This window comes from Syngnathoides biaculeatus, chromosome 2 (genome assembly GCF_019802595.1).
Source record: "Syngnathoides biaculeatus isolate LvHL_M chromosome 2, ASM1980259v1, whole genome shotgun sequence".
Lineage (NCBI taxonomy): Eukaryota > Metazoa > Chordata > Actinopteri > Syngnathiformes > Syngnathidae > Syngnathoides > Syngnathoides biaculeatus.
The window spans coordinates 14,341,109-14,367,583 of NC_084641.1; the positions used below are offsets into that span (position 1 = coordinate 14,341,109).

The 26,475-nt window shown below is 39.0% G+C and overlaps 2 protein-coding genes and 1 long non-coding RNA gene across 9 annotated transcripts in view; 2 read left to right on the top strand and 1 right to left on the bottom strand.

Moving 5' to 3' along the window:
- The window catches only part of tp73 (tumor protein p73), a 30,844-nt gene extending 14,508 nt beyond the window's left edge, over positions 1-16,336 (top strand). For both annotated transcript variants that reach the window (XM_061835118.1, XM_061835125.1), the window contains 10 exons: positions 5,816-6,002; positions 6,170-6,285; positions 8,344-8,453; positions 8,637-8,779; positions 8,879-8,967; positions 9,972-10,099; positions 10,234-10,382; positions 12,338-12,470; positions 13,309-13,402; positions 15,011-16,336. In XM_061835118.1, the coding sequence (XP_061691102.1) occupies positions 5,816-6,002; positions 6,170-6,285; positions 8,344-8,453; positions 8,637-8,779; positions 8,879-8,967; positions 9,972-10,099; positions 10,234-10,382; positions 12,338-12,470; positions 13,309-13,402; positions 15,011-15,412 (1,551 nt within the window). In that variant the 3' untranslated portion in view covers positions 15,413-16,336. The remainder of the gene's footprint in view (positions 1-5,815; positions 6,003-6,169; positions 6,286-8,343; positions 8,454-8,636; positions 8,780-8,878; positions 8,968-9,971; positions 10,100-10,233; positions 10,383-12,337; positions 12,471-13,308; positions 13,403-15,010) is intronic.
- Positions 8,349-16,620, bottom strand: LOC133508798 (uncharacterized). The gene is made up of 3 exons (XR_009797157.1): positions 16,517-16,620; positions 8,582-8,736; positions 8,349-8,439 (listed from the first exon to the last, which is right to left on the bottom strand). It is a non-coding gene; the product is annotated as an uncharacterized LOC133508798 (long non-coding RNA).
- Positions 16,538-26,264, top strand: rer1 (retention in endoplasmic reticulum sorting receptor 1). Of its 6 annotated transcripts, XM_061835215.1 has the most exons (8): positions 17,153-17,291; positions 17,821-17,902; positions 18,362-18,466; positions 21,657-21,753; positions 21,935-22,013; positions 23,332-23,467; positions 24,416-24,470; positions 25,732-26,264. In XM_061835215.1, exons 1-8 carry the CDS (start codon positions 17,275-17,277, stop codon positions 25,740-25,742), a joined length of 582 nt encoding a protein of 193 aa, XP_061691199.1. In that variant the 5' UTR covers positions 17,153-17,274; the 3' UTR covers positions 25,743-26,264. The 6 variants fall into 6 exon arrangements, with proteins under 6 accessions (XP_061691165.1, XP_061691183.1, XP_061691191.1 ...); XM_061835181.1 differs by lacking the exon at positions 17,153-17,291 and adding an exon at positions 16,538-16,662 and having other exon boundaries at positions 24,416-26,264; XM_061835199.1 differs by lacking the exon at positions 17,153-17,291 and adding an exon at positions 16,711-16,975 and having other exon boundaries at positions 24,416-26,264.
- Positions 26,265-26,475: the final 211 nt, after the last annotated feature.

Below are 26,475 nucleotides of genomic sequence, written 5' to 3' on the forward strand. Positions count from 1 at the left end.
AATTTGTGTAAGAAAATACCTAGAATCGCAACACTTGTAAGGTTTTCCTCAGGTTTGACCAGTAGTTCCTCTGGTTTATATGCTCACGCAACTTTTATTATTTCAGTTGCCTTACTCCATCAGCTCATGTGTGCTTTGTTAACCTTTAATAAACTGCTCAGAGAGGTGTCTAAAACAGTTGGGGCGTTAATTGGGTTTTCGTGGGAACACCTAGCTTTATCAAGAAGTGATTCAAAGTGCAATTTGTTTATGTTTTCATTGATCTTGGAGAATGTCTATCCACTTCTATTTACAGGCATCTCAGTTGATAGATGCAAGCCTTAGTTTGTGGCAGTTGGGAGAGGCCACCTTTATTGTATTTTACTATTAACACACTGTGGTTATTTGAAGCCTCCCCTCTTATTATATAACAACAATGGGTCAGGAGCTCAACCTCCTTTTTGACCCTTGGTGCCTGACTCCAGATATAGCATCTTGCAAGTAACTAAGCACTGCCACATCTGCAAATGAGATGTAATTCCTGAAATTTTTATCATAAGCGCTGTCTTTGTGTTCAGTATTTGAGTGTGTGTGTGTTTGGGGTGGGTTCGGGGGACAGGGGTGTGTGTGTGTGTGTGTGGAGGTGGGGTGGTTGTGTGTGTGTGTGGCGGGGGGGCTAGGGGTTGTGATGTGTTGAGAGGTACATGCTCCAACATGTACTGCAAAGCAACCTGTCAGAAGTTGTTCATCCCGGCTATTAGTTTCTCTCCGTTAGGATGCAGGTCCCAACATGACCCTGCAATGCATCTCACTCATTTTCCCCGCACATCTTCTGCAATCCAGTCATCACAGCTGATACGCTCATGAACAGCAAGAAAAATTGGGGATTTCATTCACATCACAGGTCACAGGCTGGGGGACGTGGAAAATAACTCCTGGTATGCAATATCCAAACTTGCCATACCTCCACATCTATGCCATCACAGGCCAGTTCTATGGCCTACAGGAGATGTTCCCTGCTGTAGGGTTAGCAGTCAAACCTTGGTAAGCCATGAAGAGAAGAACTTTATTGGGTTGAAGAAAGGACAGTAAAGTGGAAGCCCCGGTAGATTATTCAGGAATTCTTGATTGATGTTGAACCACTCTTTAGCCTGGACAGGATGGTGAAAACAAACAATCACATAAACAGGACCCACTGCCTGTTCATGAATCTGATGCTCATGGTTTAGCACTATATCTTGGAGATCACTAACAAAAGTAACAATGATGATTTTTTGGTGTGGGGAGAGTATAAGTGTCTCCTCCCTTATGTTGTAGTCTTGAAACCCTACAAAAATAGAAAACGCAGTTTCAAATATCTTACAGGATGTAGTTGACTACTAGGCCCAATAGAATATTACACAATTCATGTATTTAAATAGTTTTAATGTAAAGCAATGTAGAGTCATATTGTAAATATCCGCTAAATATAAAAAAGCAATTACCTGTATTACTTGTACTCCTCTGGATGATCAGATTATGGTCGACACAGTGAGCCCGCTTAGGTTGTGCTGCACTCAAAAGTCCAGTTTCCCAAATTGCCAAACAATGGACAAGCACACGGTCTTAAGACAATTGACCCCTCCGTACAGGGCACTTAACCACGCCTCCTGAAGTTTCGTCACCCCACGTGTGCTAACCTCAGACAATTAGCAAAAATGGCGGCGCAGCAAGAAAAGACTAGAGCGAAACTGTCCGATTTACCATCTGATTTCTCACTCGGTTTCTTAGCTAACAGTGAAATATCGTTGAAAAGCAGACAGCAGGGCTTCAAGTATTTCAGCGAGAGGTATTTCAATGGTACTTACATGCATATCGACGGAGAAACCATTGATATTAGCGCGAGATCTTTCCGGAGTCAGAGGAAGACCGAGAAGCCACATAATATAATATAATATAACCCAAAGATGAATTTGTCATTGACAGTTTCCTATTTTCGTGTTACCTATTACACTTGTGTACAGAATCTGTATGTGTATCTGTATAGCCGTTTGTGAACCTCCGTATGAAGGAAAAGAAGAAGGCGAGGCTTGATTTACGAGTTGTTTCTCTCGTTTTCTTTGTGTAACATCACGTACTCCCCTCAATAATTATTCTTCAATTAGTGCCGAACCTACGTAAGTCCCGACCGAGTACGACAATCACTACTTTATAGTGTCCTCAAACATCCTTCCTTCAGTCTTGGTGTCTCGGTGCACGTCGAAGGTTTAGCTTAGCTCTGGAGCCGCCAACAGAGACACGTTTGTGCAGTCAGATCATTGCAAAATATCACTCAACACAGATCAAGTGTGTCAATCATTCACACGTAGCTATGTTATGCAAGCGAAGAACTGCTAATTCATTTATATGAGACTTGTATTGAAAATCAAATATAGGGCATACCTTCATGCAAACAAAGTCCAGTTCAACTTAGCTTGGGAGCGCCGAACAGAGACACCTTTGTGCAGTCAGATCATCGCAAAATATCACTCAACACAGATCAAGTGTGTCAATCATTCACACGTAGCTATGTTATGCAAGCGAAGAACTGCTAATTCATTTGTATGAGACATATATTGAAAATCAAATATAGGGCTTACCTTCGTGCAAACATATCTGTTCCGGTTGATGGATTCAGTTCATCATGCGGTCTTCCACAAAGTTTGATCCATCGAAGACATTTTTCGTACTGGGTCTTCGGTTTTGGATAGGGTACGAATTGAACTCCACCAACTAGCCTTTCAGGATACCTGTCGTCACTATTACAAAGTCCGTGACTACACCTCTTAACCATATCTATTGTTAAAGAACCCAAATATGCGATAAAACGCTAACAAAAGCTATATTGGACCATGCAACGTTGTCTGAGGGAACGGCGGGTGCAAAAAAGGGGGCGTGGTTTATGCAGATCTCTGGCCTCTGATTGGTCAGCGACGCAGATGACGCAATTTCTACGGAGGGGTCAATTGGCTGTATTTCATGTGAAATGACTATTCTGTGTTCTCGGTCGTTGACATTACTTTCTCTCACTTTCTCTCTCTCTCTTTCTCTCTCTCTCTCTCTGTAACTGTCCATTTTCCAAGCCACTTATCCTCACTAGGGTCGCGGGAGTGCTGGAGCCTATTTTAGCTAACCTCAGGCGAAAGGCGGACAAAACCCTTAACTGGTCGTCGATTTTTTTTTTACCTTAGTAAAACCTTTACAATCAATGTTCACTGAACTAGCTTCTTTTGTTTTCTTCACATCATTAGCGATCAATGTCATCTATTTTGAATTGCTGTGTAGGACAGCCATGCTTTATTTGAGATTAGTAGGTTAGCAGACGTTTTTCCACCTGCGCTTACCATGATGCAAAACAAATACCTAAGAGTCCGAAATGGGTGAAAGTATGTTGGGAGGATGTGTCTAAATGTGTTTTAAGTTTGGTCTAAAAGAGTAATTAATTCACCAAATTGGTTTAGACCACTGAGGATTTGGCTCAGAAAATAGGGTTTTGTTTTTCAGCAATTGAGAAAAATTGACAAAATATTTGTTTCTGTGAGGAAACATATTGGTCCTCACTACCAACATGACTATAGAAATTTGGGGAATTGGGTGAATTTCTCACCGGGCAAGCTGTTTCTTGTGTCTTGTGTTATGGATGGCGATCAAGCAATTATCACCTTCTTTCCCAAAGCCTGTCAGGACCTGCCTCCGTTGGACCAAATTCTGATCACATACTTGGCTGGCTTCCAATTCAAATGCAATTGACAGAAAAGGGAATGCAAATTTTGAGATACATATTGAGATTACATTTATACAGTGTAGGTTTAGAAATCTTCTGAAGGTGTTTTTTTTTACAAAACTCTCACTGCATGTTCTTTAGACAGTAAAGAAATAAAAAAGCCCAGTTGATAGTTTAGGTTTAAGAAATTCATCTTCTTCTCCCTTGAAACAAAAACTAGATTTGGGGGAAATCTGGCTGGAAATCAGGCCGTGAGTCAAAAATTAAAATCTCCATATTTGTTTTTTCGTGTGTTAGTGTTGATACATTTTTTAATTCTCTTTCCCTCCTCTCAGTAACATACTCGTCTTTGTCCTGAAGTCAAGATGATCCCCCACTCATCTTTTGTCTCAACAGGAAGTGGCTTATATTAATGCTGCTCTAAACTTTGAACATTGATGCAGGCCATTTCACGTGTTGGTGGTGCTTGTGAAGACCAGTCAGTATGGTGGGCAAGTTGAGACACCTCCACTGGCATCTGAATCTTAGAAGATTGCGAGAAAAAAAAAAGCACTGAACTTTTTCAGGCACTGAAAGATGTTTGAGCAAAAGTTGGATTTATATGGCCTGTTAATGTGTTCTTACTAAATGATATCATGTCAACACATCAGAAGCAAGAAAACAATTATAATCTCATCATATAAATAATATTTTGAAGTGGTACATAAGTATAATAATCCACCTGTGTTCAATTTCACTTATCCTATTGTGCATCACAGGGTGTTGGAGCCGAACCGGATGGATAAATATTCTCATTCACATTCATGCTGTTAACCAAGTGGGAGCTGAACCCAAGCTGCGTGCACCAATGATCGATGAATGAACCACTATAACATCAATGACTCTGAAGTCCATCTTAATTCTGAAAATAAAATAGGTAATCATAATCATCACACTGGAGAACATGCAAACTCCAGACCGACGAGGCTGGAATTGAACACAGATCCTCAGAATTTTGGTTTTGCTGACCAGTCGGCCACTCTGCCGCCATTTAACAATAACAGCACTACTACTACTATGATGACGACTACTACTATAACCAATAATAATAATAATAACCCATCCATCCATTTTATTAGCCGCTTATCCTCACGAGGGTCGCGGGGAGTGCTGGAGCCTATCCCAGCTGTCAACGGGCAAGCGGTGAAGAAAATGGATGGATGGATAAAGATAGAATAGTATACTTGTCTGACTTTGGTGCGAGCAGCATGGGTTCAATTCCCACTCAATGATTGTGTGAATGTGAATGCAAATCGTTGTTGTTGTCTCCATGTGCCCTGTGATTGGCTGGCAACCAGTTTAGGGTGTACCCTGCCTCCAGCCCAATGACAGCTGGGATAGACTCCAGCACTCCCGCGACCCTTGTGAGGATAAGCGGCTAAGACAATGGATGGATGGATGGATGGATGGATGGATGGATGGATGGATATCGAAATCAATTTGGGAAGGTACGGTTGTTAAAACGTGTCCGTACACGTGCCCTGTTGTGTAGTGCACAGGCATTTTCATTGCCATCATTGATGATGGCTTAAGTGTGTGGCGTGTGTGTGCGTCTGTTCTGAAAAAAAGAAAGTTGGGGGCGTACCTGAGACGATAGTGTGCGCATTTCTAAGTGCTTAGCAAAGGTGTCGCTACAAGTAAAATCATAATTTGCCAAGAAAGAAGCAATTCTTCCCCAGATGGACTCATCACATCCTTGTTTGTGACACTTAGGGTAAAAAAATTTACAGGTGATCCACCGGAACTGATTGGCTCTGCTGTGTAATCAAACCAGTCCCATTTTAAAGCAATATTTGAGATTAGGATTGAGTTAAGGCATATACAGTATATTTTTTGCTTTGTTTTTTTTAATCCAAGGTGTCATACCATAGCAAACTTCCATGATTAATATGAATGGATCTCTGTTTCATATTTATTGCCAGTGGCATCATTTTTGCATATTGTCACTGAAGTATTTTGATCATCTGTACATTATTGCATGCAACACATATGCATAATATATCATTACAGTATTGATTTGCCTCTCCCCATGTTGGTGTTTTTTCTCTCCCCTAGTACTCACCCCTGCTGAAGAAGCTCTACTGTCAGATTGCCAAGACATGTCCCATCCAGATCAAGCTATCCTCGTCCCCACCCCATGGAAGCATTATCCGAGCGATGCCAGTCTACAAGAAGGCCGAGCATGTGACAGAAGTGGTCAAACGCTGCCCCAACCACAAGCTCGGCCGAGATTTTAATGATGGTAAACTCACCCAATCTGGTGACCTATACAATGGAATTTGTTCCCTTTAACAAAGTGCATGCGGTGATTTCAACATTAGCTGTTGTTGACATAAGATGCAGTTCAAATCCAGGGAACTGAATTCATTCATCACTGTGATATTTCAATTATATTGACTGGTTATTCAGGGCAAGCAGCCCCAGCAAGCCATCTCATCCGAGTGGAGGGGAACAACCTTTGCCAGTATGTGGATGATCCTGTCACAGGTCGCCAGAGTGTCTTTGTTCCCTATGAGACTCCACAGGTGGGAGATTCTTCAACAAACGTGTATTTGGGTATCGATAGATGCTGAAATCCCTGCATTCCTTGCAATTGTATGTTGGGAAAGGTTCTTAAAGGGGAATGCCATTGCTTTGCATGAACAATGTATTCAATTGGTCATGTAATATGTACTCTATTTTGACAATACGCGCATGACGTAAGTGTGTAAACAAAGCCCCCCATAGCTCTGGGCCAGCAGATGTGGATGGTTCTTCGGACAGAAATGATGTGGAGTCTGACGAGCGAGCGAGCCTCCGCCGGATGAGAAAGCTGAGCTTCGAGCATCACTTATCAGACTGAGCGTCATTCCTGTCTGCAGAACCATCCGCGTCAGCGGGCCCGGAGCTCCGTGGGCCTTTGTTGCCGAGCTTGTCAGACTCTACGTCATTCCCGTCCGAAGAACCATCCGCGGCTGCCGGCCTGGAGCTCCGGGGGCCTTTGTTTATGCATTTACGTCCTGCACGTAGCCCTCCGAGTAGTCAGACTCCAGCGTCATTCCGCCCAAAGAACCATCCGAATATTGAACATTATTTACAGCCACAGGTTCAAATCTGTATGGAAGTATTCCTCCGTCTTCCCGATCAACCGATACTGCTATTTCTTCATCAAATGAGGATAAATACGAGAAATCAGTGCTGGGCAAAATGTAATCGAGCCTTTGTAACATCCACGCACGTAAGTCATGTGACTCGCGAAAATGGCAGCGCCCCCTGAAAATTCGTAATTGTCGATAATAATCTTCTCAAAACACTATTAAATGAGAGAGGATTTAACATCACGTTGTCAAAATAGAGTACATATTAGATGACCTATTGGATACATTGTTCATGTGAAGCAATGGAATTCCTCTTTAAATTGTTGGACTATTTGCTTAAGCAGATTTTCACAAAGTGGTGAATCTCGCCCCGTCCTTGCTTGTGAACAACTGAGGCTTTCAGTGATGCCCCTTTTAGATCTAATTGTGACACTCACCTGTCTCCAATTAAAACTATAGTCTGCCCTTGCTCATTCGCGGTTCACCATTGAGATGTTTGCGGAATTTGCTCTCTAAGATTTTTTTTTTTTTTTGGGGGGGGGGGTAAATGTACCATATTTTCATGAAGTAGAGGTCTTTCTAACATTTGCAAACATTTTTGATTGACTTGCCCAACTAAGTTCACTTTGACACTCTGGTTCCACCTCCAGCACGTATGCTAGAACACATTTTTGCATTTTTGTAAGCTACCACATGACAGCACCCATGTGGTGGTAAGGAACAATTTCATATCACATCAGAAAACAGAAGAAAAAAAGGTTGATCCATACACTCCCTGTGAAGGCATCTAATTACTGACGATCTTGTACACACTCACACTGTCATATTGAAACTAAAATTATCACACCACTGCAAACAGGATAGCATAACTAACAAATAAAAAAAAAGAATGACTCAAGAAATAATTGACACAAAACATGTATTTTAAACGCTATTTACTTGCTCCCAGCATGCTTTGCGGGACTAACAAGGTCCTTAGTGGCACAAAGCTTGCAATAATTAAAAGATTAATGTCAGTAAAATGAAGTCATTTTCAAAAGGAAATTCTATGGGATACGTCTTTTCCATTATTGATTAAATTATACATATAAAAATGTATCATTCACTTACACAATGTATCATGAATAAAGTGTTTTTTTTCACTGCAGTAGTCATTGGAGGATGCTCTGCTAATACAAACAACTTATAATATAAAACATCTCCCTACATCAACCAATATGTTCGTGTAGAATACAAACTTCAGGATAGATCACATTTTGTCAACAGGGGTTTGATTTGTGAGGTCCACCCTCCACACAATAACTAGTCCAAATGTCTTCTCAAGAGTGATAATATGAAACCAAAAGCAACCTCCTTGAAATAGAAGTTCCTCAACAACACATCCGTCAAATGGAATTTGACTGTGAATGAATTGTTTGTAGATACAAAATTCTAATGCCACCAGATAGGTTATGTACAATATCAATGGCGTATACAACAAATTGACTATTTTATGGTATGTTGCAGGTAGGGACAGAGTTTACTACCATCTTGTACAACTTCATGTGCAACAGCAGCTGTGTGGGCGGCATGAACAGGAGACCCATCCTTGTCATTATTACTCTGGAATCAAGAGAGTGAGTTATCTTTTCATGAACGTCAGCAACATTTCAATAGATTGTTTAATGACAATATGCTGATATTTGCAAGCAGAGATGATTTACATTTTTTGTAGTTTTATGTGTGATTTCTCAAATATAAATACTTTTTTCAAATGTTGATTTGTGTTTGATGCACTATGTCTTCCAACAACCCTGTAGCGGACAAGTGTTAGGTCGAAGGTCATTTGAAGGCAGGATATGCGCTTGTCCTGGACGAGATCGCAAAGCAGATGAAGACCACATCAGGGAACAGCAAGTCCTGAATGATAGTGTGCCAAAGAATGGCAGCGCAAACAAGCGTAGTAAGTTCCTCTTGTGATCATCCTGTTGCCATTCTTGGTTGTTGAATTCACTAAACTGAAGAATGCGTTAAAACTATTGTATGCGTTTGTTGTCCACAGATTTCAAACAGAGCTCACCAAATATTTCTAGCCCGAATGTTAACCTTAGGAAGCGCCGGCATGGAGATGAGGAGATTTACTATATTCCTGTAGGTGTTATTTATTTATTTATTTATTTATTTTTTAACAGAATCCACCATTCTTGAAAGAAATGTACATGTTACAGTCACAATTGAAAAGCTGGAAACAATACTGCTGAAGAGTCAAAATATTGCTCAAAATAAGGGCAAATATCTGAATGTAAACATAACAGCATCTGTGATCATAAATGTGCATATAGTACTGTACAAAACAATTTTCTATACTCTAAACTATATGTTCAGTTTTGCAGGCTGAGTACTGGTCTGTTTGTTTCCCGTTATTTCCATATCCTTTTCACACCCCCCCAAAAAAATGAGAATATATATATATATATCGATCCATTTTTAGAGCTGCTTATCCTCACAAGGGTCGCATGAGTGTTGGACCCTATCCCAGCTGTCAACGGGAAGGAGGCGGGGTACACCCAGGACTGGTTTCCAGCCAATCGCAGGGCACATGGAGAAAAACAGCAGTCGCACTCACAATCACATCTGGGGGCAATTTAGAGTCTCCAATTAATGCACATTTTCTTTATCTCGATACTGCTGTGACAGGCAGGACAATTAAATGGTCTTCCACTCGATGGTCATTCAGACAAAAATAAGTGACTGCAGGGCGGCACGGTGAGCGACTGTTTAACATATCTGCCTCACAGTTCAGAGGACCTGGGTTCAAATCCAGCCCTGCCTGTGAGGAGCTTGGATGTTCACCCCGTGGCTATGGGGTTTTTCTACATGTACTTGGGTTTCCTCCCACATCCCCAAAACACGCATGGTATGTTAAATGAAGACTCTAAATCGGCCGTAGGTGTGAATGTGATTACAAATGGTTATTTTTTTTATATGTATACTGCGATTGATTGGTGACCCTGCCTCTTGCCCAAAGTTAGTCAGGATAGGCTGTGGCACACCCGTGACATTTGTGAAGATAAGCTATTCAGGAAATGTATGAGTGACTGATAGCACAAACTATTTTTGTGACAAATATGCTTTGTATGTGTGTGTATTTACAGGTTTGTGGTAGGGAAAATTTTGAGCTTTTGATGAAAATTAAAGAGAGTTTGGAGCTGGTGGAACTTGTCCCTCAGCCACTTGTGGATTCCTACAGGCAACAAACACAACAACAGCTGCTACAAAGACCGTAAGTCACTTTGATGTGAACATGCTGTGCGCAACACAGTTCACAAACACTAGTGTGCACACTACTAAATTGACATGGCCTTCTAATTTCAAAACCACTTTGCTGTTATCCAATTGTTTTTTTTTTTTCTCCAGGAGCTACATAGCATCCCCCTCCTCTCCACTGTCAAATGTGAACAGGTTTCATTCTCATGGAGGCCTCAGTAAATCCCACACAGGTAACCACCTGGTGGGACAACAGCCCCAGCACCACCACACTGCCCAAACGCCCATGGCAGATATGGGTGAGTATGATTTATGATTGGATTTGGTCATGATACACCAGTGGTTCGCAAACTTTTTACACAAGTACCACATCAATAACATCTCAGCCCTCCAACCACCGCCATCCTGAGCAACATTTTCAAACCCAATTCCAATGAAGTTGTTTTAAACAAAAATGAAAACAGAATACAATTATTTAAAAATCTCATTCAACATATATTTAATTGAATTCACTTTAGATGAGATAGTTAATGTTGAAATTGATAAATTTTCTTTTCACCAAATAATCACTAACTTGGAATTTTATGGCTGCAACACATTCCAGAAAAGCTGGGACAGGGTCACATTTACTGCCGTGCTACATCACCTTTTCTTTTAACAACATTCAATAAACGTTTGGGAATGGAGGCCACTAATTGTTGAAGCTTTGTAGATGGAATTCTTTTCCATTCTTATTTGATGTACAGCTTCAGTTGCTCAAGAGTCTGGATTTTCCGTTAATGTATTTTGCACATGATAATGTACCACACAGGCCAGTCTGATACCATTTTACGACGAATCCATGCTGTTGTAGTTTGGCATTGTCTTGCTGAAATAAATGGTGGAGCTCATGAAAAAGATGTTGCTTGGATGGCAGCATACGTTTCTCCAAAATTTCGATGTAGCATTCAACATTAATGGTGCCTTCACGTCTTAGTGTTCATCATAAACAAGGCAGAAGTTCCCAAGAGATACTTACTATACATTTATGATTGTAAGCCACTGTAACTTCATAAAAAGTTTGAACATTAACATTGTGCTTAAATATTTACAAAAAAATGTTCCTAAGGGTGGCACGGTGGATCGGCTGGTAAAGCATTGGCCTCAGAGTTCTGAGGTCCCTGGTTCAATCCTGGACCCCCCTGTGTGGAGTTTGCACGTTCTCCCCATGCCTGTGTGGGTTTCCTTCGGGCACTCCAGTTTCCTCCCAAATTCTAAAAACATGCAACATTAATTGGACACTCTAAATTGCCCCTAGGTATGATTATGAGTGCGGCTGTTTGTCTCAATGTGCCCTGCAATTGGCTGGCAACCAGTTCAGGGAGGACCCCGCCTCTTGCCCGTTGACAGCTGGGATAGGCTCCAGCACTCCCCGCGACCCTTGTGAGGATAAGTGGTGAAGAAAATGGATGGATGGATGGATGTTCCTAAATGATTCAGTTAAACAGTACATACTGTACATACAATGTTTGCGTAAATTGTAAATATAAGTTAAGTCCAAATTGTATGTAAGTAAAAGATTCTAAAAAAATCAAAACATTTCAAAACCTTTTCTCAAGGCAAAGTGGATTTTTCAAGAAAAAATTGGGGGGAAAGGTCAATCTTACAAGATGAAAGTAATTTTTTTACCAAGAAAAAACAAATCTAATGACAAAATTATTGCCGTGTTATTGCTGATTGTTTTTCAAGAAAATATATATTTTTTAGGGGAAAAATCATAATCTTAAGACAAGGTAGTCTTGATTTTTCTTTGTATCTTAAATCCTGGGGAAAAGAAAATAAATAATGTCTTTTATTTTTATTTTTTAATAGAGTCTAATGAGAACTAAAGTTATCCTTTTGTGTACCTTTAGAGAGAGCACACATACCACCAGTGGCACTTATAGCACATTTTGAGAATGACTGTGACACACTATATGGACAAAAGTGTTGATAACAGCTTCCTCAATTCTCTGGAGTGTGTTGGTGTCATGCCAAATGTGTTTGACAACCCTAAACTCACTCAAGCATGATTTATAACATCTTGCTTGCAACAAAAGGGCCGTGAAAAAAAAAAACGCCTGAATTGTTTAGAAAAGACCTAAAAGTACAATTTTGGTTGAAACAAAACAATCTAGCTCAGCCTCTGATTAAGCAGCATTTTTGTCCCTATAATGTGCAATGATACGCTATCATTTATCATTTTATTGATAATAAGACCTGACTTTTCCTCTAGGCCACAACATGCTCAATAGTCACCACATGCAGTCTAATGGTGACATGAATGGTGGGCACAGCAGTCAGACCTTAGTGTCTGCTTCACATTGCAGCCCACCCCCTCAATATAACCCTGACCCCAACCTTGTCAGGTACCTCACCCTCCAATGACACTTCTCAATTTCTGCGTGTAAGACAATTGTAATGGTTTTAACAATTAATTTGTGCCATAGTGATGGGTGTCTTCAAAACACCTAATTTGCTCATCAATGTTTGTGCAAAGCTGATAAAATTGTCACTTGAACAGTTGGGTCCTTCAAACACTTTGTGGCACAATGTGATTACTGGTGTCATTAATAACTCAGTTTGGAAAACTACATCTCATACAAATATTTGTGCAGTGGACTATGGTCTTGCCTTTTGCACTGTCAGTGTACATGACACTAAAAACATCCACTTTTGTTGTTCTTAGCCATCCAAAAGACATTGATAAAGAAACTGTCAAGCCTTCTTTGAAACAGTTAAAATAGGATATCATCTTCTACCTGCAGCCAAGCTGCAAATTTCATGTTGAGCAGTTAATGAAATACACAAGATAGAGTACTTTTTTAGTCATTCTGTGTACTACTTGCAATTCACAAGACGTTTCATTTTTTATGTTGTAAATTCTATTCTATTTATCACTGTTTTTTTTCCTGAAATTACATTTGAATGCACTCATTTTTATGATCATGATTTTTTTAATCTTCTGTACCTTATAAAGCACAATATTTTTCCACCACTGTTTGTTGCCAATACTTTTATATTTTATGTATAATAAAGAGTCTTCACCAAAGCAAGAATGGCCTAATGAATCATTAATATTTAAGTGTACTTTTGTGTTTGTTTTTTCCCCTTCTTCCCTAATTGTCAATGTATTTACTTAAAATTTGTTTTGTCTTGCTCAGTATTAAGCAAATTAAACAGTGTTGATCTTTATCCCTTATACAGCTTCCTAACCAGCCTGGGCTGTCAGAACGTCATTGAATACTTCACTTCTCAAGGTCTCCAAACTATCTACCATCTCCAAACACTCTCTGTTGAGGTAACAATTTTGTGACATCCATTTATTCACTTATTGGAATAAGTACAATATAATGATGTTGGTTGCCCCGATCATGTGTCACAATTACACTTCTAGAATACTTCTTCCTGGCAGACTTTATGGAGCACAGCCATTTGAAAATCCAGAAATCAAGTCGTACCTCATGCTCACTCTGCTATTCCCTTGCCAACTTGGTGCAGAGGGCTCAGGTGCTGTACTTAAAGGAAAATTCTGGTGGTTTGGAGTAACAATGTATCCAGTAGGTCATGTAATATGTACTCTATCTTGATAATGTGATGTTAAATCCTCTCTCATGTAATACTGTTTTGAGAAGATTTTTATCGACAATGACGAATTTTCAGGGGCGCTGCCATTTTCGCGAGTCACGTATGTGACATGTACCGTGCCGTTCCAAACGCTGGATTACACGGGACACCATTATGCCTAGCGCTGATTTCTCAGATTTATCCTTATCTGCTGAAGAAATAGCAGTATCAGTTGATCGGGAAGACGGAGGAATACTTTCATACAGATTTGAACCTTTGGCTGTAAATACTGTTGAATATTCGGATGGTTCTTTGGGCAGAATGACGCTCAGTCAGACGAGCTCACGGCTCTGCCACTCAGCGGCGCGAACTCATCAGAATTTGCATCATTCCGCTCGTATGTATGGAAGTATTCCTCCATCCTCCCGATCAACCGATATTGGTATTTTTTCATCAGATGTGGATAAATTCGAAAAATCAGCGCTAGGCATAATGGTGTCCCGTGTAATCCAGCGTTTGGAACGGCACGGTACACATCACATACGTGACTCGCGAAAATGGCAGCGCCCCTGAAAATTTGTAATTGTCGATAAAAACCTTCTCAAAACACTATTAAATGAGAGAGGATTTAACATCACATTATCAAGATAGAGTACATATTACATGACCTGTTAGATACATTGCTACTCTAAACCACCGGAATTTTCCTTTAAACAGCAAAGGACGGGGAGTGGTCAGGAACACATAACAAGGACAAGACTCCACAAACACTTGTGTCAAGATGACAAAACAATGGTTTCATTCATTTACTCTATAAAAAAAAAAATCAAAGATGCATCTTTACCAAAACACCAGCGACACAACCGCATTATTTTATTGATAAAAACACTTGACTTTTCCTCTCAGCCACACATATACTTGGACACATCCATCCATCCATTTTCTGAGCTGCTTATCCTCACAAGGGCTGTACGAGCGCTGGAGTCTATCTCAGCTGTCATTGGGTAGGAGGCAGGGTCCACCCTGAACTGGTTCCCAGCCAATCGCAGGGCACGTAGAGATAAACAACAGTCATTCAATCACACCTAAGGGCAATTTAGTCTCCAATGAATGCATGTTTTTGGGATGTGGGAGGAAACCAGCCTGCTAGGAGAAAATCCACACAGGGACGGGAAGAACATGCAAACTCCACACAGGCAGGACCGGGATTTGAACCCTGATCCTCAGAACTGTGTAGCCAACCTTCTAACCAGTTGTTCTACCGTGTCGCCCACTTGGACACACATCACACATATCTTATCTTCTTCTGTGGTCACATGACCACTCGATGTGCTTTCTCCAGGAATTAGGCGCACTGAAGATTCCAGAGCAGACTCGCGTTGCCATCTGGCGAGGTCTCCAGGACATGAAACAAGGTGCTTCACTCCAGCTGCCTGGTTCCTCACACCACCATGACTACCACGGCCAACAGCTTTTACGCTCCAGCAGCAACATGGCCGCCTCTGCCATGGCCACCATTGGGGCCGCTGGTGGGGAGCTGCAACGTCAACGTGTAATGGAGGCCGTGCACTTTCGTGTCCGCCACACCATTACTATACCCAACAGGTCAGGTGTTGCTGGATCAACGGGGATGGCGGCAGGGACTGACGAGTGGGCTGACTTTGGTTTCGACATGCCCGACTGCAAGGTGGCACGCAGCAAACACTCAATAAAGGAAGAGTTTATGGAAAGAGATGTTCACTGAGCCCACAAACCAGAAGCTGCTGTATTTTGCCAATATTATCAGTAGTAGTGTATTCAATGATTAGTACCACAGGATCTTTGAATATGCAATTACAGGTATCTCTGTGTTAAATTATTCTATAAGCATTGTTATTGATGTGTATTTGTAAACACCAACCGAAATCTCCATGCAGAAGCAAGTTGGGCACTGCATCCATTTTTTTTCAGCAATTTATTGTTGCACTGTGAAAATATTTGTGACCTTCATTGAAAACCACTGCATACCAATTAAGAACATGTTTAAACAGTATTATATCTGAACAGCAGATATGAAATCTGAAAGTTACATGTAGTGAATGATGAACGACATCCCTGTTTACCATGACGACAGACAAGACAGAGTAGCGTTTTTCTCCTTCCTCTTGTGCAAAACTTTGCTGGGCAAGGTCCTCGCGTGTTCATGCTTGATGAGTCTTTTTAGTATCTTTATGGCACTTGTTTGTGAATATTTAACAGCAACATTCCAGTTGTTTCATGATATCATGCACAAATTATGGTGCACTTGATAATATGAATATCAATAATGTGTAGCAGATTTCTTTGGTTGAACATGCATTTACTGTAACTCACCAACTGGTCAAAGGAGCACTTTAATGCTTTTAAAGTCACACTTAATTTTTTTGTTAAATGTGTCTGTGCGTGCGCATGTATGTGTGTGATCAGTATTATGATGTACATAGCAACTGTTTTGATATTCTGGTTTCTATCAATGTAAATATTACGCAAAGATGTACCCATCTATCTATTTCGTCATCATTGTTCAATCTTGCATAGGTTCAATGTTATTCTTGTAAGGCGTAGACGTGTGAGTATTGTAATTGTCTCAGTGTAAAGTTTCTTATTACATAAGTGACTCGTTATGTTTTGAGTGCCATTAAAATGTTATAGATAAAGGAGTCTTAATAAAGTAATTTAATTGTACAGATTTGGTTGAAATTGACTGAGTCTGTGATTTTCTATTAGTGGTGAATGGACCTCTTCAGGTGGTGTGTACTTGTAAAAAGTTTGAGACTTTGCCTTGAAATGAGTCATTTTTAAAAATAAACAGATTCGACTTGCGTCTTACTGTTCGTTGTTTTCGGTGTTCCTCTCGTCTGGTCTGCCGTAAGATCCAATTTTTTTGGATGCGGAAGTAGTGACGTGTTCGCCTGAGTTTGCTTCCAGTGACTGTAGCTAAAGTAGAGCCGGGTAGTGACACAGCGGCTATATCAGGTAAGAAAATCCTATTTTTGACTGTTCGCTAAGACATTGTCACGGCGCATGCACAATACATTTAACTAGTTTACTTTGAAATACATTAATTCTAAAGTAAATAGTGTACTAGTGTTGATACAAATTACTTTAGCAATTTTATGTAGCTAACTAGCTAGCACTGCAGAAGCGTTGCGTTTTCCGGAAGTGAGTTGTCACCTCGCATCATTGGTGCTAGGATTTGTAGTTCAACGTTTCTCTTGTGCGCATGTATTGAAAGTTGAGTGGTGTCCGCCGAGAACTACATTGCGACTGACCGGTTGCTAAGGTGGGGGTATGTGGGAAATGTAGTTCTCCTTTGTATTCTAAAGCGTAAGATACCGTGAAAGAAACGTTTTTTAAAACTACATCAACCATACAATTGTGAATATAGGCCGAAGGTCAATGTGCATTGTCATGGCTAGTTAGCGAGTTCCTGTCGTGCTTTGCAAGCTAATTTGAGTAACCCGACTCATTACTTTTGTTAACATCAAATTCTTTATCTGTATAATAGTTTCATATTTCTTTGGTACATTTGACTCGATTAAGTAGCTATCGATTTCCCACAGGCCTACCGTAACATGCTAGCTACAAATGCTACCTAAGCAAACGTATGCAGTTCCCTACAGCCTCTCGTTTTTTTTTTTTAAATTAGCTACTGTTACAATTGGCAAGATCCATCGCATGGTTATGATTTTCATGATGCTTTGAATTTCAACAGGGACACGTCACCTCTAATTAGACTTGCTACGAAAAGTAGTGTAAACGAAGCTTTTGTGAAATTTATGAAGGATTCATTATGGAGTAATCCATCGGAATATTTAGTATTCTACTGTAGTTTTAACGTTTCCAGATAAATTACCCATGACCTTAATTCCTGTTACCATGCTATGATTAATATTTTCTGGTAGTACATTTTAGTTCTTAATCCTTGATTATTTTTATCCAGACATCTCTATTTGCATGATCGAAACATTGCTTATTGTCGAGCCTGGTCAAAACACGTCTGCTTCACTCTTGGGAAAATAGTTTGAATGTACTTTACACTTTGTTGGACCGGCTGGGTGCTCAAAATAGATGAGCCCAGACTTGCTCATCATTAAAACTAATATTAAGTTTTCCTTTTATCTTCATATGCAGAATGTCAGAAGGGGACAGCGTTGGCGAGTCAATCCATGGTAAACCATCTGTAGTTGCTGCCTTTTTCACACGGGTTGGACAGGTAATGTGAGAATTGGTCATGGTGTTTCTTGCTAAATTTTGATGCGTGGTAGTGGTTAAACTTAATGAATGTGACAGTTGCTAATCTTTTTTTTTTTTTTTTCACCAAAACGATGCAGACTGAACTGTTGCGTACTTACTGCCCATAGTGAAATATTTTATCTGCTAAAGGATCACCCTTTGAATCATAATTTACAAACACATCTGTTGGTGTGTATTTATTGTGTTTGGCAAGTGGTTTTGGACTTAAAACTGCAAGTGGAACCATAATAGAGTGATCAATTCATTCATTTGTAATTAATTCTGGGTAAAGTAAAATTAGTAATAGTAATATTAGAAATATTCTCTATAAATGTTTAGTATTGTAAGAAAAAGAATATTGTGGTTGATGCCCACGAACTGTAGTTGGTACAAATAAGTTTGAAGGTAGCATCTACTTTTTGTTTTATGTGTGCAACAGATCTATCAGTCCTGGCTAGACAAATCAACACCATACTCTGCTGTGCGATGGGCCTCTACACTTCTTCTTACTGCTCTATACATGATCAGAGTGTACATACTACAGGTAATTTTTCCTTCCCTTTTTTTTTTCCAAAGACAAAACATTTGTGATGTGAGTTGCTTCAACCAAAGTCATGCTTAGTGGGTTTATGAATCTACACTCAAAAATACATTCACACATTTGTTGTTTACCTTGTTCTTTAACTCTCAATGTAAAATCCATTATGTGCTGCAGCATTGCATTTCATCTTTTTTTATTTTCTATCTTAAATTCTGAGAGTCATTTAAGCCAGCTATTTCATATATGCTTATGTTCTCGTAACCTGAAATATTAAATGGGTAGGCATGTACTGGACAAAGGCTTTCTTTGTCAACAGACTAAATCAGATGTACAACATTTACAAGACTAAGGTACTAAGTTCTCAAATTTAAATGAGTCAAGTACAGGGGAGTTCATCTTGATGTAAATCTATTTTTATCCAATGATTGGACTATTAAAGTCAGTTTCCTAAATTCACTAAAGAGTCGAAGGAGAGAGAATAAATAATGTGTGCAATTGTTAAGTGTAAAGTGTGTGTATAATAAGAGGTGTTACGTGTTAGGGCTACAGAATTAACATTTTAATCTTGATGAAAATTTTGCCTGCCACAATTAAATGAGCCTGATCATAGATAATTTGTTTACTTTTAAAATGGAGCGCTGATGCATATGATACCTGCTTCATTTGTAGCAGTAACCCCAAGCTAAATAGGTAGCCATCATTGGGCCAACATATGCGAAAGACTTTATTCAGGGGTGGCACTGTGCTCCTTGGCCAACTCCAAAATAAAAGCCCAAAATTGCATTGAAGTCCAGTGTAATAATATACTGTAAGAAGTTTACATTTGCAAGTTGGCCTTCTCATGACGTTGGCAGAGAGGTGACATGTCGCATTAAGACACTATTATCAATATCGTGGCTGCCTTAAACTTATCAGCTGGTTTCACCCAATGAATAAATAGTGGGAGTAAATAGAGAAGGAAATCACAACTGACCAGTTCTTTGGAGTTTGTGACCATGCACGATTCATCAATCAAGCAGAACAATGGATGTGTACTTTCCTTGAAAATCCACTTCATTCCTTATTTGGAGTCGGTCAATTACGTCATTGATCGGATCGGCGGATTATGAGACATCAGATCAGCCAATCAGCAAAAAATGCCAATTGTCATCCAATCAGCCCAATTAAATCATTGTAAAGTCTAGTTAAAAATTAAAGCATAATGTAAGTTCGTCTACACTGCTATTCATTCATTGCTGTTTTTTTCTTTTAGGAAGCATCTTCTTCTTCTTTTCCTTTCGGCTTGGCCCGTTAGAGATCGCCACGGCGTGTCATCTCAGATGAACGCTCATATTTCTTTGGCACAGTTTTACAACGGATGCCCTTCCTGACGCAACTCCTCTGCATTTTAGCCGGGGAGATTTAAGAAACACCTTCCATTTCAAAGAAAACTGCTCTGACAAGTGATCTGTACAAGTGTAGATTAGGTCTAAAAAGTGTTTCGCCAGCCACCAATTATATAGGTTTTCTCTTAAAAAGATGATCGAGGGCTGTAATTTTCATCATAGGTATACCTCACCTGTGAGACACAATGAGGAAAAAAATACATTTGTTTTTAAAAAAATAATAAAAATTACAAAATCGTGGTGGAAAATGAGTATTTGGTCAATAACACAAGTGCATCCTAATACTTTGTTACATGCCTTCTTTTGGGAATGACAGGACAAATATTTTCTGTAAGTCACATATTGTTGCTGGTATTTTGGCTGATTCCTCCATGCAGAGCTCTTCTAGAGGATTGATGTTTTGAGGCTGTTGCTGGGCAACACCCAACTTTTCTATTGGGTTGAGATCTGGGCCACTCCAGGACCTTAAAATGCTTCCTACAAAGCCACTCCTTCGCTGCCAGGGTGGTGTGTCTGGGAACATCATCATGCTGAAAGACACAGCCATGTTTCATTTTCAATGCCTTTATTGGAGGACTGAGAGGTTTACACTCAAAAATCCCACGATACATGGCCCCAATCATTCATTCCATTACGCGGATTAGTCATCCTGGTCCCTTTGCAGAAAAAAGGCTCCAAAGCATGACGTTTCTATTCCCATGTTTCATAGTAGGTATAGTGTTCATTGGATGCAACGCCGTGTTTTTTCTCCCCTCCTCCAATTTACAAAAAAGTTATATTTTCATTTTGGTTTGACCATATGACATTCTCCCAATCCTCTTCTGAATCATTGAAATGCTCTCTGCCGAATTAAAACTGGCCTGGACATATAATGGCCTAAGCAGGGGGACACATCTGGAACTGCAGGATTTGAGTCCTTGGCTGGTATTGACTGTGTATAGCCTTTGTTACTTTGGTCCCAGCTTTCTGCAGGGCATTCAGTTGGTCCCCCTGTGTGGTTCTGTTTTTTTTTTTCCCCCTTCAACATTCTTGTGATCATTTTGACCCCACGGGGTGAAATCTTGTGTGGAGGCCCAGATCGAGGGGAATTCTCAGTGGTCTTGTATGTCTTCCTTTTTTTAATAACTGCCTTTTTTTAATAACTGCAACCACTGTTGATTTCTTCACACCAGGACACCAGCGCAGGTCTAGAATTTTGTTACTGGTGTCCTTTGACAGCTCTTTGGTCTTGCCCATAGTGGAGTTAGGAGTGTAACTTTTTCAGGTTGTGGACTGGTGTCTTTTTTTTTTTTTTTTTTTTTTTTTTTTTAACTGATAATGAATTCAGACTGGTGCCATTAATACAAGTAATCAGTGGAGGACAGAGGGCCTCTGAAAGAAGAAGTTACGGCTATGTGAGAGCCGGAAATCTTGCTTGTTTGTAGGTGACCAAATACTTATTTTCCACCATTATTTGCTAATACATTCTTTAAAAATCAGATTTTTGTTTTTCCTCATTTTGTCTCTCATAGATAAGGTACATCTATGATGAAAATTACAGACCTCTCCCATCTTTTTAAGCGGGATAAATTACACTATTGAGGGCTGGAAAAAAAATATTTTGCCTTACTGCTGGCTGCTTTGCTTTCCTTTTCCTTTAAACCTCACCAGTCGCTTTCACTTCAAAGGACTCAACCAACCATGAGTTGTGCAACTGCATCTCCCTTGGAGTGTAAATGTTCTACTTGGCTGATGTTTAAGTGTTCTAATTTATTGTGTAAACTACATGCATTAAGAGCCTTTAATTTGCTCTTGCATTTCCTTTATAGGGATGGTATATAGTTACGTATGCCTTGGGAATCTACCATCTGAACCTGTTCATTGCTTTTTTATCACCAAAAGTGGATCCTTCACTGCTTGATGAAGGCAAGTTCACTCAATTTTGTCTTTTTAAAAAAATTTGATTTAGACATTTTAACTGTCCTATTTCAGTAGCAAGATGCTTACTATTTTTTTTGTGTACCAGACAAGAGTTTTTGCATAAGTTTGTACTTCTTTATATCCAAAGTCACTTTCTGTTTATTCACCACGTATTTTTTTTTTTTAGACGAGGGCCCGGCTCTTCCTACCAAGCAGAATGAAGAATTCCGTCCTTTCATAAGAAGGTTGCCGGAGTTCAAATTCTGGTGAGTGCTGCTCATAGTGGGGCCATCAATTATTTCCATTTATAGATTTCAAATCTGAATAAGCTCCACTTTGGAATTTGAAAATGCACACACAGTAGTACCTCTACTTATGAAATGAATCTGTTCTGGAAGTCGTTTCATAACGTGAATTGTTAATTTATTTTTCCACAGAAAAATTTAATTGTCATTTGAAAACAGCATTTTGCATTTCCTTGGATTGTCTCAGAGTGATATTAGGATTGGTTTGAAGATTTGAAACCTTTGTGTGACAGGTAATGCAAAAAGAAAAAAAAATTGAAATCAGGAAAGGGGCAAATACTTTTTTGCAACATTGTATTATTTTGCTTTTTGGTATTTTATTTTTTGGTTGGTCTTAAGTTATATTGCAAGTTCTGTTTTGGTGTTTATTCATTATTTCACAATCAGTCAAAAATTGATCTCATTTATTTTTCTCCTTCTCATAATCAGCCAGTCCTAGTGTGGATTGTCCACCTCTCATAACACTGTGCAGGCACGCAGGTGCTGCAAAGCATGCCCAGACAAACATAACAGATCATATAACCAGTAGTACTCGCCATAAATAAGTTGACAAATGTAAGTTACTCCATATGATCGGTATCAGCAGTATTGATCAGATCTCACTCATGCATTATCAACAGTGGAATCGGCATCATGAAATATTGATCAGCTTAAAACACAAGATAAAACCATTGGAATGTCACTGCTAAGTAAATATTTGAATGATTTTGTAAATGCCTTGATTTTAGTGAGGTTAGTATAAAGTCATTGCCATAAATGCAATTTTATTCATAGTTTTTAAAAGCTCTTTAATTATATAGTATAAATACACTAAATAAGAACTAACCCCTATCACAACATATATTGTGAATACATGGGTTCAGTACAGGTCGTCGCAGGACAAACACAACTTGGCTCATGCTAGCCTGGTAGGGCCAGCACAACTCATAAAGGCTCAACATCAGATCCTGAACAGCAGGTCACCGCTTGTGGACAAGGAGGGCCTGTCTTTTGTATCAGACAGCAGATGCTGCAAAGGATCATCTTTATCTCTGTAAAATGCCGCAATAGATGAAAAGAATGTCTTGACAAATGTAATGGCAGAGCTTTAACATTTTTGCTCTTTGGAAAAAGTTCTACTAATGAGAAAACCTTTTAGTTCATTGTTGAGTTTGTTAATGTTCTACAGTGTGCAAACGCTGTGCAATGGATGAACAATATGCTTGGTTTTACAACTTTTAGTATGTGTTAGAATTGGCCTGTCAGTACATTGTTTCTGAATGAATGCTTTTCTTGACAGGCATTCAGCGACAAAAGGCATTGTCATTGCCATGATTTGCACATTTTTTGAAGCCTTTAATGTGCCAGTGTTCTGGCCCATACTTGTAATGTACTTCATCATGCTCTTCTGCATCACCATGAAGAGGCAGATTAAGGTAAAGATACGCCCATGGTACACTCACTCAACGTTCTGTCTGAAAGTAATTAAAAACACTCAATTTAGATTCCAGAGGAACTGTACTACTAGTCACCTTTACAAAAGGAGGTAGTAATTTTTTGTGTATAATATACCTGCAAGTATAATATTCACCCAAATAATCAACCTTCCCCATCTCATTCTACCTATTTATACTACACATCCATTTTGCTAGTAACCATGCTCAAAACATGAATTATTATCTTTGTTTGTTAAAGCAATATTCTGCTGTGTGCATGTGTTTGTCGCTTCTGAGTGCGCTGCGTTTCGAATGTTCCTGAGAAGTGATGATTGGGGTTGGTATCTCTGAATGTATCACTTGAGCTGTCCTGCCACAGTTTTAGTTTTGAATTAATTGAGATGCTTTTTACTAGATATATTCAAGTGGAGTGTGTAGTGAGACCTTTTACAAAGTAATGGCCTTGTTAAAATGTCATTGACAATTTGTAACTGTACTGTTACATTGTTGAGTGTAATAGAAAAATCAAAATGTCATGATATCATTGCCATTTGCTATCAGCAAGTACTCAAATGTAAATACTTTCATATAGTCTTTAAAAAAAAAAGTTATATCGGTGCATCCCTGGTCTGAAGTAAACATTTTGCATCATGATCTTATACGTTCATTTGGTAGATTGAATGGTGTTCTTCATTCAGAATCCTAAACCTCCAAAACCGTTTAATGATTTAATTGATACATGATACAAAAATTACCACCACTTATAATAAACCACTCTGCTTTGGAATGAAGTATTTTATGTAGTTTGCGTTTTGTTAGTTAACGTATTGTAAACATTTTTTCAGAATCTGTTTGGCCTTTCAGACTACTTGTATGAGTTTTTAATTAGCTGCTAACACAGACTCTCATTCTTCTTTCTCCTCCCCCCCCACCCATATTTTTTTCCAGCATATGATCAAGTATAGGTACCTACCATTTACGCATGGGAAGAGGACATACAAAGGCAAGGAAGACACAGGGAAACCTTTTGCTAGTTAAAACACCTGCTTACCTTCCTCCTTGTTTGTCCATTCAGAGAAAGAGAGAGAGAGAGAGAGAGAGAGAATCTTGGATCATTTTTGTAAGGGGACAGTTACATGATGAGGATTAAAAAAAAAAAAAAAGACGATTTTTGATCCACGTTTGACAGTGTTGCGAGGGTATACTAACAATGCAGATCAAAGAAGTCTGAAAGTGTTGCCTTTGTCCGCTAGGGTTGGTGGAGCTTTTGAGGGCTCGAATCCTAATTTTAGATTTGGCCAACACGTATTGAGTAGTTAGTGAGACTCGGTGCTGCATTTTGCCTTTTAAAGCCCACTGGTTATGTACAAGGTCATCAAGAACCACAATGAAAAACAGCTGCTACACTTTCAGATTATTTGAAAGCAACTCCCCCCGTTTTAGTAATTTTTTTTTGATTGATAGATCATCAGAAACCTATTTAATGTGATAAGTCATTAATGTCCATTATTACATGATTAGGTTAAAGAGGAAACGTAAAGGCAACAAAAAATGTCAACACTTTCATCCCATTTACTAAAATATTGTCCTCCTGAAATGTATCAGTTGACTGTCCATAGTGCTAAATTTGCATTTGTGGTATTTAATTTGAATGCACATTCAAAATAGTTCAAAGTCGGACCTCTTTCACCTCTGCCTAAAATGTTTCAATTAATTGATGGAGACCTTCAATTGACAATTTTCAGTTCCAAAAATTGATTGATTTTATTCAATTTCCATTGGATGCACATGCAAGTGATCCCAACACATTTAGTCCCCCTAGCCACAGTCACTTCTATTTGATATTTAGAGAGCATTTGGCTTGAAATGATAAGTCCGTGAATTTGCTTTACCTCAGATTTCCATGTGATTTATGGACAGCACACCTTGTTTTCAAAGGGGCACCCAAATGCAGTTTGTAATTGCCTCAATTCTGAGGTAGCTGTATTTCTGTTTTAAGTTCATTTTGGGTTTGCTTGGTAACAATTGAAACCGTTGTTTGTCGGCCCTTTTTTTATTTTATTTCATTTTTCTTTGGGCGGTGTTTTTTTCCTCAGCACGGGAGTCTTTGGGAGGAGCGAAATTCACTCTTGGACTTGTGTTTCAAAGCCTGGGTCCCATTGATCAGATTAGCGTAGACTAGCTCTTATGCTCATTTCTAACCTGTTTGTTCTTGAGAAAAAGTGACAGTCATTCCAAGCAAACTGTTGTTCTTTCTTTTGCAGAGGAAACATAAGAAAACTCAGATTGAGGGCTATTATTATGTCAAATGGATGAACTGGGTGGCGAGCACACTTTTTTTGTGTGTCCCTGATGATTTTTTTTTTTTTTTTTTTTTAAATATATTTTTTGTTTTCTGAAATCCTGGAATCTCTTGCCCTTACTAGTGAACTCTGATCAGCACCGTTGTAAGGGAACAAAGTTTCCTGTTAAAAATAAAATTGAAAAAATGTTGTTTTCAAAGGGTTGTTCAAAAGATTTGTACATATAAATATATCTTTAAATATGACATTTGAGATTTTTTTGTTTTTTTCCCTTCAACTATGATAGGAGTTTGTTAGTGTTTAAAAACAATTTCCACTGAAATTCTTAAAAGCAGAACTGTATAATTGGGCTCTTGATTCGATCCATTCAATGTTTATGACTTGCATGTTATTGTTTTCTTGTATAATGTTCAAAACTTGGTTTTAATAACTTAAGTGTATTTTTTTGCCACTTCAAATGCTATTAAACAGGATATGTCCCTTGAAACAGTACATAGATGTATTTGATTCAATTTTTTTTATCTGTGCTGTTTTTATTTTGTCAGCATAAATTTAGAATTGATAAATCACACTAAACTAAGAATCCTATCTTATTAAAGGTGTCATGATTTTCTTGTATGGTTAATCTTTGGCAGGTCGATGTAAGCACTGTCACTGCGGTTACATTTCTTTAATATTTGTACTACACAGTTTTAAAAATGTCTG

Excerpts from the sequence above, each read along its gene's own strand:
- rer1 (XM_061835176.1), top strand. Across the intron at positions 22,014-23,331 it reads TTGCCGGAGTTCAAATTCTG|GCATTCAGCGACAAAAGGCA; the intron begins GTGAGTGCTGCT and ends TTTTCTTGACAG. Across the intron at positions 23,468-24,415 it reads CCATGAAGAGGCAGATTAAG|CATATGATCAAGTATAGGTA; the intron begins GTAAAGATACGC and ends ATTTTTTTCCAG.